Source organism: Carassius gibelio, chromosome A25 (assembly GCF_023724105.1).
Source record: "Carassius gibelio isolate Cgi1373 ecotype wild population from Czech Republic chromosome A25, carGib1.2-hapl.c, whole genome shotgun sequence".
Lineage (NCBI taxonomy): Eukaryota > Metazoa > Chordata > Actinopteri > Cypriniformes > Cyprinidae > Carassius > Carassius gibelio.
In genome coordinates this window covers 16,114,621-16,130,276 of record NC_068395.1, presented here as the reverse complement: position 1 = coordinate 16,130,276, position 15,656 = coordinate 16,114,621, and the positions used below count along the sequence as shown (strand labels likewise).

Here is a 15,656-nt window from a genome sequence, read left to right as displayed (position 1 = left end):
GTGATCAATGCATAGTTAGATCGCTTTATTTTAAACAACAGGCAATGTGGGGAAAAAATGCAATGAAAGAAAAGATGTGCAAAAGCATTACCTGCTTTAAATGAGAAAATTAAAAAAAAAAAAAATCACTGTCCATAAAGAGTTAAAGTCGTCGTTTAGCTCTCTGTCAGTTCTGACAGTTCGGGAAACTTTTGTTTCTTCTCTAGTATGTAAATTGACCCTCGGATTCAGCGAGCCTATTGGCTACGAGTCCGAGTCAATTTCGTATTTCAAACCTGACGTCAGGGCGGCTATAAAACTCAGCATTGCTTTTATACTCCTATGCTCGGTGATCCTTTAAAAACTCTAGAACAAGCCCGGAGTACTTTTTTTTTTTCCAGCCAAGCAATCCAGTTGCCAGTCACATACATGTTACGGTCTTCATTTCAACGAAACTATTGAGAGAGAGAGGGAAAAAAAAGCCATGCAGTGTTAAATGTTTGCGGCTCAAACGCGTCGACACTCGCGTACAAAGAGAGAAGAGCTAGAGACGCGCGCGCTCCTGCGTCTGTGCGCGAGAGGCGAAAACGCGTCAATTTAAAAAATAAATAAATAAATCGGCGCTCGCGAAGCCTTTTCTTTGCTTTTGAAGAATTAAATAAAGAAATCAAGCTGGCTCACGCTGTCTCGAACCCGACCAGTTTGACAGCTGCTCTTCACCCCCTTTGGAGGACTGTCAACAGCAAAAGGATGGCATCAGAACTGGCAATGAGCAGCTCCGACCTGCCCACCAGTCCCCTGGCCATGGAATATGTTAATGACTTCGATCTGATGAAGTTTGAAGTGAAAAAGGAGCCGGTGGAGCCCGATCGCAGCATCAGCCAGTGCAGCCGCCTGATCGCCGGGGGATCCCTGTCTTCCACCCCGATGAGCACGCCTTGCAGCTCGGTTCCCCCTTCCCCAAGCTTCTCGGCGCCCAGTCCGGGCTCCGGGAGCGAGCAGAAGGCGCACCTGGAGGATTTCTACTGGATGACCGGCTACCAACAGCAGCTCAACCCAGAGGCTTTGGGCTTCAGCCCCGAGGACGCGGTGGAGGCGCTGATCAACAGCAGTCACCAGCTCCAGAGCTTCGACGGATATGCTAGAGGGCAGCAGTTCAGCAGCGCAGCCGGGGCGGGAGGCGCCATGGCCGGCGAGGAGATGGGATCCGCCGCCGCGGTGGTCTCCGCGGTCATCGCGGCCGCCGCAGCCCAGAACGGGACACCCCACCACCACCACCATCACCACCACCACCCGGGCGGCCACCATCCGACGCCCGGGATGCAGTCCAACGGCAACTCCGCCAGCCACCAGCACATGCACCTGGACGACCGCTTCTCGGACGAGCAGCTGGTGACCATGTCCGTGCGCGAGCTCAACCGACACCTCCGGGGGGTCAGCAAAGAGGAGGTGATCCGGCTCAAACAGAAGAGGAGAACCCTCAAAAACAGAGGCTATGCCCAGTCGTGTCGCTACAAGCGGGTGCAGCAGAGGCACGTCCTGGAGGGCGAGAAGACCCAGCTGCTGCAGCAGGTGGACCACCTCAAGCAGGAGATCTCCAGACTGGCGCGCGAGAGGGACGCGTACAAGGAGAAGTACGAGAAGCTCATCAGCAGCGGCTTCAGAGAAAACGGCTCGAGCAGCGACAACAACCCGTCGTCCCCGGAGTTTTTCATGTGAGTTTACCGGCACTTCATAGAGCAGCGGTGTGCGAAAGTTGTGTTGGATTGGGCGCGCGCGGGGCAGATGTTTCCTCTCACTTTTTTTTTTTTTTTTTTTTTTTTTGCAAAATTTAGAAACATTTAAACCAGTACAAAGAACTTTAGAGTTCAGCCCACGTAACTTTCGCGCTCCGCTTTTGGACAATATTAAGACATTTTCCATCGCTGAGTTGTTATCATTTTATGTAATATGTGAACGTTTACCACTTTCATTCGATGCTTCATCATGTCTACGCCTCGTGTTGCGTAAGTTTTAAGTTCACATTTTTTGTTGTAAAGTTCAAGTGCCACATGCTGGTTACATGAGGGCACTGTACACGGAGAAGTGTCTGAACAGACTCATTCCCCTCATAAACTGAGTTAGACTGACTGTGTTTCATCACATGTTGTGTTGTTGTGAAGAACTCACTCAGTTCTCTATTTATTTGTGTATCGTCTACACATGCTGGTCATGTGTCATGTTTCTTTTTCCTGAACGAACTGAGTTGAAATGCTCCGATTTACATTTATTTTCTCATTGTCTGGTCCTGTCCACTTTTTTGAGGACTCTAATCAAAAAAAGTGACATCTTTTCATCCTTTACATGAAACATCGCCTCCATTATTCTTGCGACAAACTCCTGTCATTTGTGTACAGCAATTTTAATGATAAAACATATATGTTTTGGCAAGAAGAGTGATTCTGTATGAGTATCCTTTTTTATGTTTCGGACGAAGATGCATTATTAAACCCCTGAAACAATTGTAACTTATCTCTCAGTGTGATACACTTAAGACTGTGAAAGATGTGCAATTTGACAAATATTGCCTGACCATAAAATACGGTAAAACAAGCGAACTGTTCAAGGGACTCAAGTGTTTCTAAATGATTCTCGTTAAAGAGAGGAATATTGTAGCCTATCAGTGAAGACTGAAGAGTCAGGCTTGGCACGCGCTCGAAACACTGCACCCGAAAATTGAGCATTTTCAAATAGAAATCAAATGAATACATGATAAAGCCTAATATTGAAATATCTCGGAGCTCGCTGCCTTAAAACATTTACTTGCATCAGGTGGGAAAAAAAAAGACCTTTCAGAAAATTTAACAGTCCCAGCTTATACTTGTGCTACTCTTAATACACCGTTTTAATATTTGATATCGATTAATTGACACATAATGACTGTACAAACTGGAGCAGTATATAGTTCATCAATAAATGTTAAATATTGAAAATCACATGCCCTCGTGTTATTTATTAGAGTAGGCTACGTCTAAAATATGAGACTCCTTCTAAACACAGCATTTAATATCACATGCTGATTGGACAATTAAATAGGCATTTTATTTTATTTTTATATATTTTTTAATGTCTGATGGTTTGGAGGAAAGTTCACAGTTTCACTTGTTGCCGCGAGACAGTTCGCTCGAGTTTGAGTAAATGTTCTCTTATTAAATCGGATTTGCTTAAATTTTAATTGAGATAAAATAACATATAGCAGATCAAATTAATTTTATTTGAAAAAAAACAACAACATAATATTGTATACAGCAACATTACAAAATGCGCTCGGGTTTGACCTGCACGCGCTGTGTGAGTTTATATTAGAATAGTTCAATAATTTACTAAATACATTTAAATAATATTTTAAAAAATAATTCACAAGCAAAAACGTATATTTAAATAGCCCTTGATTTCAGGAGCGAAAGACCTCCCTTTTCCACCCTTTCCCTTTTTAAAATTGATTTCTGTCACTGTCGAAGATCTCGTGCAGTTTAAACTCCTCTCATCACGCGCACAGTTCAGTTTCGCTGCTCTGGTTAATCATTCATTTAAGGAGAGTTTATACTTGTTTCAAGTATATTCCGCAGAAAGCCTGATTTTAACAAACGGACTCGCCTCTAAACCACTGGAGCTTTTCTAAAGTGCATCTAAAATGGACAGAAACTGACAGTTCAATAAATGATCATGCTTTCTTTGGATAAGAATAACCCTATACACTATTAACAATTACTAACCTTGAACTCTTTTCTATCAGTCATGTGTTTTAAATAACTAGCCCATTTAGAAATATCATGCAGATACTTAAAGTTCATCAAAACCAATGAGTTGTGGTCTGTTTGTGTTTTCTAAAGCACAGAACAAAATCCACAAGTTTATGATTTGACATTGTACTACACCATGATGTCCACTTATCACCCACCGAATTCCCCTAAAGATAGAGTGTTTCTCAATGTCACGCTTTCTCTTTTTTTTTTTCCAGTTTTGACTTTTTCAGCTTCTTTATCTCTTCAGGCCCATCGTCGTTCTCTCAAGCCATCACTATTATCAGCCCCACAATAATTCGAAGCGTGAGTCAAGCTTCCCCTCTCATTGTCACAGGATGTGGGCACACAGCTGGAAAGCTAGTGAAAAGAAGTGTGTGTGGGACGGCTTGAATTCAGGGCGTTCGGTGAAAACCTAGAGGCTCATCAGCACAATGATGATTTGAATATCAAACGGATGACGCACACGCCCTTAAACACGGCGTGTTCAGAGGAATTCAGGGCCCATCTTTCACACGCCTGGCTGTGAGCTCAGGGAAAGGCTGCATGGTCCACGCCGTGGAAAGCACAATGATTTCTTGCATGATTAATAGTGGAGAAAAGACCTGGTTTCTGCTGCTTTAAATTGATGAATCATTGGTGATTTTCCCCAGCTGGGCCTCGACTGTCTTTGAGTGGCTGCGGTGCCTGTAATTTATGGCTTTTCTGTTTGATGAGGTCAAGACACACAACCGGTTAATGACATCACCGTTATAACTCAGATCTGTAGATACACTGTATCAGACATTATTTATTTTAGCATTCTAATTTCTGTTATAGAATTTTACAAATATGCATCTTGCTACAACTTCTTAGCCAGATTTTCAATAAATGTTTTCATTTTTTCTATTACTAATATGGATTTGTTTTGGTCACACTTTTGCATATCTACTTCAGAGAACTACAACAAAACTTAAAGTGTGCAATATCAATCCAGTACATTTTCTTTCCTATTCAACTATTATTTATTTATTTATTTTTTAATACTTCTTATTCCAGATTTTTGTCAGAGGGAAAAAATAAATTTCATTTATTTATTTTATTTTATTTTATTTTATTTATTTATTTTTTTGCTCACACTGAATGTGATACTTTTGTTGATAGTTTCAAAACTTAAAGTGTAAAATATAATTTCAGCATGTTCTATTTTACTCTGTATGATAATATGCACACACACACACTATATATATATAGTTTGAAAATGTAAAGTGTGAATATCATTTCAGTACGTTTGCTTTTAAATCACATGAATTTATTAGGGCAAATCAGTTCCAATAAAACCAGCATCTCAGCTAATATTGTTGGTTATTTTCGCACTAATCCAACTGTAACGATTTAAACTTTGATTTAATCTTGTCTTTCCTGACACAAGCCGGTATTATCAGATGCGATCAAACATTTAATGATGCTCTGAAACATATCCTGTTTAACAGCTTTTGATGATAGACCGCATTAGCATCGACGAAGCAAACATTTCATTCCAGCTTGTGAATGAAGTCAGTGGATTTCATTACGCACACCGTGTATATTTTCACACCTTGGCTCCATAACTGACATGCATCTAGCACAAATCACCAAAACACACACACACACACACACAGGCATGCACACACTTTCACACCAATCCACAATAAAACACACATATGCATGCACGCATTGAAACGAACGCACAAATAGTACATACACTCTGCGAATGCACTTAATTCAATCAGCAGTGGGATATTGACTCCATATGTGCCCTAATCATGGGTTGCGGGCGATCCTGATTAGGTTATTACAGATAATATAGTTGTCTTCTGTCACAATATTGGTCTTTTGCATCAGAGGTCAACAATAGGAAATCACAGTTCAACTCATGCATATTGACATTTCAATCATTTACATACAGCATCTTTAATCATATCAGACATCTTCTCTGTTGGGAGTCCATGTTTAGCTTAGCAGGCATTTTTAGATTTTATTTTAAGTGCTCGGAGTGATTTTCTCATTAAAAATGAGCGTCGTGGCTGCAAGGTCCCTCCAAATGCAAATAAATACGCCGGTGTCAAGCTAGAGCCGACTGTGTGGACGCAATCATTTGAGCTAATGCATTCTGGGTAATTAATTTGGGCTAACAAATTTGGCAACTTAAATATTTATTTATTTAAAACATACTCCACTGATAATCAAAGCCATGTCTTCTCTAAATAAATAAATCAATATTTTCTAGGTACTCTTTGGTCTTTGGTGTCGAAGCATTGCAGTTGTTTTTCATTCAGAAGCACAAGAACGAGCTCGGCGGTGTTGGATCCGAGCTCATCTGCATCTCTCCACGCTAAACATTTCCATTTAGAGTGATTTAAAGGTGGGAGTTTATGTCCCTGCCATGTGCGTCCATCATCCCCCGACCCCGCTCTGCCTCTGTAAAGCTGAGTTATAGAGCAGCTATCTGAAAAGATAATAATTTAACTTTCCCTCCGCTGGAACACGGAGGAAATGGATGTGTTTGTGTTGATTGCCTGAGCTCTGAAGGTTTCCTTGTACTTCAGGAGAGTGAAAGAGACACTACGCATAATAGTAGTGTTTGTTTCTGAAAATCAACCATGCGTTAGATCATTATAGGTGTGAGATAAAGGGACAGTGCATCAATATTGGGGAAGAAAATAGATTTAATAACATTTAATATAATAATAAAAAAAAATAATACATCTGTAATCAGTTCATGCTCATGTCATTTGCTTTTTACTGATTGATTGAATGATTGATTGATTTACTGTGAAACACAAAAGGACATTTGAAAAGAATATATATATAGTTCGGTCATTTATACATACAGAACAGTTACATTATTTCTCAGTTTATTTTTCAATTATCTTTATTTAGCCAATAATTACATTATATATATATATATATATATATATATATATATATATATATATATATATATATATATATATATATATATATATATATATATATATATATATATATATATATATATAAAATAACATTCTTGATTAACTAAACTATCCCTTAGACTCATTTATTACATATATATATGATCTATACCTATTACTCACACCCATAATTATATATTGCATGTATTTATTTACTCGTTTAATTATATAACATTTAATTACTAAATAATTATTTTTCATTAAATAGGTTTTCATTAACTTATTCATTCATTTATTCATTTTCTAATCATTTTTAACATTATATATATATATATATATATATATATATATATTTAGTTTACACATTTTTTATGAATTATACATTTGAGTCGCACCTTTAAGTATCTAACAGAAGCTGATTGAATAGCCCATATGTTTTGTGCACTTTTCCCGAGTCTTACAAAGCTAAATAGCTTTCTTTGGAAGTCAGGACAGAATTGTAATATTTTCCTAAACTATCCCTTTAATTGCAAAAGTATGTTACAGTTTAAGGAAGAGACCATAAACGAGTGTGTGTGTGTGTGTGTGTGTGTGTGTTGGGTGGGGGTGGGGTATTGTAGGCATTGGCCTTGTGCCCATCCTTGTGTTATACCTGCATCTCAATGAAGCTGGCAAGGTGATTTACTGGCAAGGTGTCCGGCTGCAGTCTCTCGCTCTCTCTCTCTTTAACCAGCGAGTCAAAGCGACATTGATCTCTCAGCCAGGCAAGGTGACCTACAGAGCACCACTTCCCAAGTCTTTCTTTTCTCGTCTTCATCTCTCCCCCTTTCCGTTTTTTTTCCACCGTGGAGTCGGTGGCGGGCCGTGACCCCGGCGAGTGATGTCATGTCCTGTGGCAGAGAGCACAGCAGTGAGGTGAATATGAAAACAAACTCGAGTCCTTGAGCTGCTCTGTGCCACTCGTATCAATAAAACGCCTTCACACAGTCTTGTTTCACAACCCCAGGCATTACAACAGCACTCTACCACAGACACGCTGCTTCTGAAGGACTCTTACTTATATCTTAATGGGAGAGCATGCTCCAAAATTTAACTTTTCTCATTTATGTTTATTCATGTTGCTCAAAACATGTGGCTTTTTCTTTCTGACTTCTTGATTTGTTGAATTTTATTTTTTCAGTCAAATATTAAAAGAGAAGTTTAATGCAATATTCAGGCTGCTGTTTTCTTTACAACAGGAGTGGATGGTGACTTCAGCTCGGACGAATGTACAACAATATAACATAGAACATAAATATCGCAACATAGGACCACTGGAAATTATTATTATTATTATTTTCTCCAAAACTAATATCCTGTTAAACAAATGTTTTAAGTAGTTATATAAGTAGTAATATAATAACAAATAAACAAAATAATAAAATACAAATAAATAAAAGCTACGTGACTTAACCATAAAATTATGCTCTTAGTCAGCTTTACTTGTACAAATGGCAACTTGGAGATTTGAGTTGACTTATAATTTATAATTTTAAGGCAGCACAACTTACACTTACTTTTTATGTGCAAAACTACAAAAATGTACAACTACACATCATTTACTGCAGTTATCAGCTAAAATAAAGACCAGCGACAGTAAAACATAAAAAAATAAAAAAAAAATCCTATTTTTCACACAAATTATTATTACAGGGGCAAACTATGGATTGATAAAGATTTATTTTAGAGCTGTATTGCTCAATACTGACTTCAGAGTATTTTTCTGCATAATTTGTAAACTAATTAATATATTTGAATGCTTTCTTCACAGTATTGTAGCTATATCGCGATTTAGAAGTAGTAAACTTGCTCGGTAGCTCACCTGGTACAGCACTGTGCTAGACTTGTAAAAGTAAGCTAGCGAATGCGTTTTTTCCTCACTTTTGTCACTACTGTACGCTAGGTTTAGTGTAGGGTTTAGTACATGAGGTGTGCGTTATTTCAAAGCGATAAGCGATTAATTTCCAAATTAATCTTTAATCACCACTCATCTGATATACTTGTATCATTTCCAAACCAGAACACCCAGCGTGATAAAAACGTCTCCACATTAACGTTTTAAACGCTTCATAAGCACCACTTACTGGACATTTCGATGTGAAAGAAACTTGCCAGAAGCAACGTAATCGTTATGTTTTATTGTCGTCATGGTCACCTGTTTCCAATGAGCCCGGATTGAAAAAGCATACGGATATTGTATTAATAATTTTCACTCCCTTGTCGTTCAACCCCCATATTATTGTAACGCAAATGAAGATCTAATGTTGTGTTTTCCACACAAGAAAAAAGGTGTTTTCAAAGCACGCGCGTTTGGCGATACACACATTCGATGAAGCGCGTGCAGCTTGTTATTGTTTCGAGTGCACTTCAGACGCACGTCATCGAAGGAGATCTCAAGTGTATCACGAACGTGGCAGGTTTGGGGTGAGCTATTTCTTTTAAGCGTCGTTCACATCATGAGGTGGAGATTGTGCCAGACTAGAGTTTGCTCTCTAATGTTTTAGTTGATATTTACTGTCATGGGCTGCTGTGGTGTGTGTGTGTGTGTGTGTGTGTGTGTGTGAGCCTGATCACAGAACACAATGAATGGCTCTGTGACCTGATTTAACAGGCTTTTTTAGTGGCAGTGGTGCTCTGTAAGGGATATGTAGTGCTAATATGGCCTCACCTTAACTTTGTTTAACAGAAGCACTACACGTGAGAGTGTATGAGTGTTAGTTACATCGCAATTTGCATATTAATTGCTTTCATAGTGTTTTTTATTTATGTGTGGTATGTTTTATGTATAATATCTGTCTATACATCCGTTCTGTAATTGTTTGAATAGTATTTTGAAATATACACCTATGTTGTTTCAGACTAGAAACTAGCCTATATTTAATTTATATTTATATTTAATTGTATCTGATAAATAGATTTGTCATGATTATTTGATGGTATGGTATTAATCCCTTTTTCTCTCTCTTTCTCTATCTTTCTGTCTTTTGCTCATATTGTTCATCATGGAAGGACATCACGAAAGTTTCTACACCTGTGATACGACCTCTGACCCCTGCCCTTTGCCCCTGCAGTCTAAAGGTAAGAGCAGAGTTTTTTTTTTTTTATTCTGCGCAGATGAAATTATTATAATCCTTATTTATGAATATTTTATCACAGCAGACTTTTTTTTCTGTATGAAAATAAATGGTTTTTAGACTTCACCGTGGGTCAAAAAGTTTTTCTGCGGTTCAGAAACCGAACAAAGCATTATTTAAAATGAGATCGAGTGAATTAAAATGCATTTTAGAAACGTTTAAATCACTATACATAATACATACATTTTTATATGTATATTTAATTATCAGTTCAATTATGAGTATTTCCATGCTTGATTATGAATCATATATTATGATGTGTATCATAACCGAGGTTCGATTCATACTCTCATATATAGTGTATTTATAGCATTTATTCTGTAGAGTGAATGCAGTGTGATTAGTAACTAATCACAAGTGGACTTACTAACCAATGACTAGAAGGCATGCATAATGCATAAAAGTGTTCCTGTGGCTTAGTGGTAGAGCATTGCATAGCAGCACAAGGTTGTGGGTTCGATTCCCCAGGAACACCATTTTGGATAAAAGCGTCTGCTAAATGCATACATTTAATTGCTCCAGGTGTGTGTGTGTGTGTGTGTGTGTGTGTGTGTGTGTGTTCACTGCTCTGTGTGTGTGCACTTTGATTGGGTTAAATGTAGAGCACGAATGCTGAGTATGGGTCGCCATATTCCTCCATAATATAGTAAAACCTGACAAACTGTGTTTATTAAGTTAAGTTACAGTAAGTTTACTATGAAAACCATTTGTATGCTGTCTGTAAGACTTAATACAGCCGTAAGTGTGTGGTGCGTGTTCTAGTTAGCTGAGAGTGAACCTGATAGGATGGTATCGATGTTCTGCGTTGATTCGCCAGCATTCAACCACACATTTCCGGTGTAATGAAACACAAAGTTGAGGTCACAATCAGGGCACAGGAAGTGCACGCCATGTTTGTCGTATTTGAGTATGGAGACACTTTCTTTTGTAACATGTTGTTGTGTTTTGGCGATTGTGAATCAAGGTTTTGTCTTTGTTACTTGTTGTTTGAAATGATTTATGTGAGCACCCACACAAATTCATTCTCTGTCTCAGTACCGTCCGCTGTGTAAGTGTGTGTGTGTGTGTTTGTATGTTGAATGTAACCATATCCAGTAAGGAAATGAGTTATATTTAGCAGCACCTCCTGAAGACACCGGCTCAACCCGTGTGGTTAAAAATACTCCAGACTCAAGGAGAGAGGGCTCTGTGGTGCCCGCTCTCATCCCCGCTGACCTACGGCTCGCTTCACGTCCCGCCACGTGCTCCGTTAACATTAATAAACATCCTGAATACAGAAACCAGTAACTGGAGACTGTGCTGTGGGTTTCAGGATGTTTGACAGGACGTTTAACCATCTCTTGTATCATTGACTTTATATTTATGAGATTATTAGTGTTGATATTGTAGGTTTGATCAAAGCGCTTAATACTTCCTGTAGCATACATCCTCTCTCTCTCTCTCTCTCTCTCTCTCTCTATCTATCTCTCTCTCTCTCTCTCTCTCTCCTTCAGCTGCCATTTGATATTTTATTCATTTATTTATTTTTTTTGCCCTTGGTCTTTCCTTTAAAATTCATACTTAAAATAAACAGTGCCTCAAGCCTCTAAAAATCTCAGTTAATTTAAGGTTTTTATGACATAAGAAGCTTGTTTCAGGATGTTCAATGGAATAACCCTAAGAAAAGGTAATTTTATGATTAAAAAATGCTTTTATTAAAAAAAAAAAATAATACTTAACAACAACAAAAATAATAATAATAGTCATATGTATACATGCACACAATTATTTCCCTGTACTGCTGTATTTTTTTACTTGATTACACCACACAACATATTTAGACTCGTTAAATAAAAACCTGTATTCAGATTAATAAAAAAGTTTCCAGAAATGTGTGGAACGTGAATGCAAATATTACATTTCTACGAACTAGGCACAAATCTGGTTGTAACCAAGACTTGTAACTGATTTGAACCTTCTTATCTGTAATCTCACGTAATGATTAAAAAAAACGAAATAAACGTGCGACTCGTATCAGACAAGCGGCACATTTTCGGTATCCCGAGGGAATAGACGGCCAATTTAAATTTCATGACGATTTTTCTGCAGTTTTTCCGTTTTCGTGCCTCGTACTTTAACAAACTACTCCTACAGGTTTAATCATCTTCAAATTTGGTTTGTGTAATCATAAGGCCTTTGCGTTGCAAAATTGCGAAGATCTTGAGCTTTCGCTGAAGGACGTGTCCGTGACAATTTTTTGATATTTCGACCATGAAACAGGAAGTTGCTATAACTCAAGCATACAATACAATGTCCGATCTGCCCCAAACCTCACATGTTCGATGAGAGTCGTGGCATGAAAACATCTAATGCCAGTATTCAGTTATAATTTATAGCGCCACCTGTTGGCAACAGGATATGTCATGCTATAGACTACTTCAAACATACTGTTCATTCTGCACCACACTTCTACATGCCTTCGAGATACTTCGACATCTACATGCCAATATTCAGTTAGTCATGGCGCCACCAGCTGGCAGCAGGAAGTTTGGCACATATAACTGACTTGGAGATATTTACTCCTCCTATATTTACCATTTTTAATGCATATTGCCCACTGGGTGCAACGGCTCTTTCAGAGCTGCTCGCATCTTTAATTACAGTATATAACTGTATTATTTAAGGGGTTGTATAACACATGTTTTACAGTCTCTTCAGACTCTGTCTGTTCTCTGGTCAGTTTTGCGAAAAGGCTAAGGATGAATGTGTCTGTGACGGACGTGGCATTCATAACCCTCTCTCCATTTCTCCACCGATCCCGTGCTTTTATTCGTTTATTCCTCGCCGTACCCAAAGCTGCAGATTCGATGGCATATATTTTCTCAGGGCCGCGGCGCAGGAACAGGAAGCCTCCTCGCCTCCTTGTTAGCTTGACAAATAACTTCTGTGGGCAGAAAGTGCTGAATTTTAGCTTTCGATGTCTATTTTCTGCCGGCTGACATTAATTTTGCGAGCTCTGCAGGAACTATCAGAAATAAATAAATAAATAAGGAAATAACAGGGCTGAGGCAGGGGCTGCTTGGCCATTAGAGCAGGTTTCTGAACACACGTGCATTTCTTGACCAATATCCCGCCTGCTGTGTATTTTTGTTTATACAGTATTTATATAGTGTAAATTATGAACAAAACAGCAAAAGCATGTGAACATTTTATAATTTAACATCGATTTATGTCAATGACATATTTAGCTTATCAAGGTAATAAGCTGACATTTTAGGAAATGCAGAACATAAATTTAACCCTTTATTGTCATAAAATTCATAAATATTTGAAAGGGTTATTACCATTACTAAATCTAAAACCAAAACCATTAGTCAAAAAAATTGAATTAAATGTTAATGCATAAATACTATTACTTGAAACAGAATAAATAAAATAATAACATATAACAAAATATAAACTAAAATGAAAGAAAATATATAAAAGTTTTAAATTAATAAAATTAAACAACATTTTACAAAACATTTTACAAAAAAAAAAAAAAAAATTACAAAACCACAAATTAAATCTTAAACTAAAATGAGAATGAAAACAGAAAATATCAAAATAAAATCGTTTAAATATTTATAGGAACTAAGTGTATATTAAAAACAAATATATAAATAATAATAATTTGTTGTTGGTATAAAATACTGATATTTATATTATAGGATATTGATTATTTATTTATTTAGATCATTATTAAATCAGTGTAATGAATCAAGAAATCTGATCATGATGAAATTCGGTCTTAATTCAGTTTGATTTGATTCAGAATTGATTTTCCGTTCATAATCATTTTCAAAAACACTTTCAAATAACAAATGACACAAAAGTCTATGTTGATATTAATGCTGTGGAAAACTGACAAAAATACACCAGGTTTTACACTCTGGTTATGAATATATTGAAATATAATTGGAGTTTTTAAATAGTTTGTTAAATGCACGTTTTCCGAATGTATTCTAAAGCACTTAAGTAAAAAATCCCCCCAGATCTGTCCACATGATGAGTATCACTTACTGTAAGGAAGCCAGTATCTGTCCCGGCTCAGAGGCCGCTGGAGGAGCTCGTTTAAATGTTAACGGCAGGAAGTGCAATAGAGCTGTTAAGGGGAGCGAGGGGCTTGTGAATGTTTTAAAACCCCTGTTTAAAAGGTTTTACAAGTATTTTAAAGGCTTGTTGCAGTTGCACTCTCACAGAAGCCTGAGTTTACTGTCGCTCTTGCCTTATTAGCAGAAAGAGTCTTCTTCAACACAGCTGGACGTCCTGACTGACCTAAAACTGCTGCTTCCGCTCCGGCTCCTGTCTGTCGTCAGGCCACTGAAGGTGGAGCCAACTCCCATAATGCACCACAGATCACACGCAGCAGCTAAATTACACTCAGCCTGGCATCAGCCTCCTGAATTTCACACGTCATTATCATCAGGAAATGTGAGAGAAAACAACAGCGAAGTGCACACTACTCACTAGCTCTGCTCCTAAACCTAGTGCCCTAGCAGATGCCTCGCTGTCTGTTATCTCAGTAGGCAGCATGCTAATCAAGTCACCTGAGACACGTTAGCAACAATGCTAACACAAATACTGAGAGAAATACTCCATTTTGGAATTAGATTGAACTGTTTTTAGTGTTACTTCATAGTATTTAAAGAAATAAGAATACATTTATAGTCAACTGTTTTCTTAATCTCGTCGGCCATGCAGTGCATTCTGGGATTGCCATCTCTGATACAAGCAATGTTGTTTAGGTATCTTAGGAGGCAACAATAATTGTGTTGGTTTCGTTTCAGAACAGCGTTAAAATGCGTTTTACATTTGTGGGGGGAAAAAAGTGTGCTTAATTGTATTGAATGTGCACTATATAGTGTACTTCAAATCTTAAAAGCATATTAAACTGTAGCATAATATTAATTAAATACTATAAATAACAATATTAATGAAATAAAACACCACTTAAAGAAAGCCAGTTTCATGACTGTTTAACACACTTAAGTAGACTTTTAAAAAGTGCACTTTGTAATAACGTCAAGTTGAAAGATTTACTTTCAAGCTCATTTAAATCATGTTTTAATAATCTTTTATGTTGTTTTAAAGAAGTACACTTATTTTAATACTAAAGCACATGTAAAGTACCTGATTATAATCTAAATATAGTGTGTTATTCAGTGTTGCGTTTTAATGTAATATATTTTAAATGTATAAAATTCCAATCTGTCATTACAAATATATGTAAATACATATGCAAAAGTAAAGTATATTATAGTTTATCATTGTCACATTTGACTGTACTTTAACCATATTTTATTGACCGTACAAGTAATTACGAAATTAGGTATAAAGATGCACTTGCACACTGAAGTTCAGCTAACAGCTTTAAATAATATACATTTTAAGTATAATTTTTTTTTATTTAATAACAATTAAAATTAAATTAAGTGCCTGAAAACATTTATTTTAGTTGGGACTTTTTAAAAACCGATTGCTAGTAAATTTCACAAATAACTATAAAGAAATGACAAGTAGCGCGTTGAATTAAACATGATATTTCGATGAGGTGACACTTTATTTTAAGGAGTCCGTGTTACAGTGTATTTATACATTGAAGTACTGAGTAATATTAATTAAATACTATATGGTTAGGATTAGGGTTTGTCTAAGGGTTACTTGCGTCTAATCATGCATAATTAATTGTTATTATAATAGTAAGAATATGAAACAAATGTAACAAGACCACCTTAAAATAAAGTGTTACTCAAAACTGAAATAATATTCTCTTGGAAAACACACCA

The 15,656-nt window shown here is 37.1% G+C and overlaps 1 protein-coding gene across 1 annotated transcript in view; it reads left to right on the top strand.

The window, feature by feature from the left end:
- Positions 1–321: 321 nt before the first annotated feature.
- The window catches only part of mafb (v-maf avian musculoaponeurotic fibrosarcoma oncogene homolog b (paralog b)), a 77,838-nt gene continuing 62,503 nt past the window's right edge, over positions 322–15,656 (top strand). The window contains exons 1-2 of the mRNA XM_052544139.1: positions 322–1,694; positions 9,725–9,793. Coding sequence (XP_052400099.1) covers positions 730–1,694; positions 9,725–9,752 — 993 coding nt within the window. The 5' untranslated portion in view covers positions 322–729 and the 3' untranslated portion in view covers positions 9,753–9,793. The remainder of the gene's footprint in view (positions 1,695–9,724; positions 9,794–15,656) is intronic.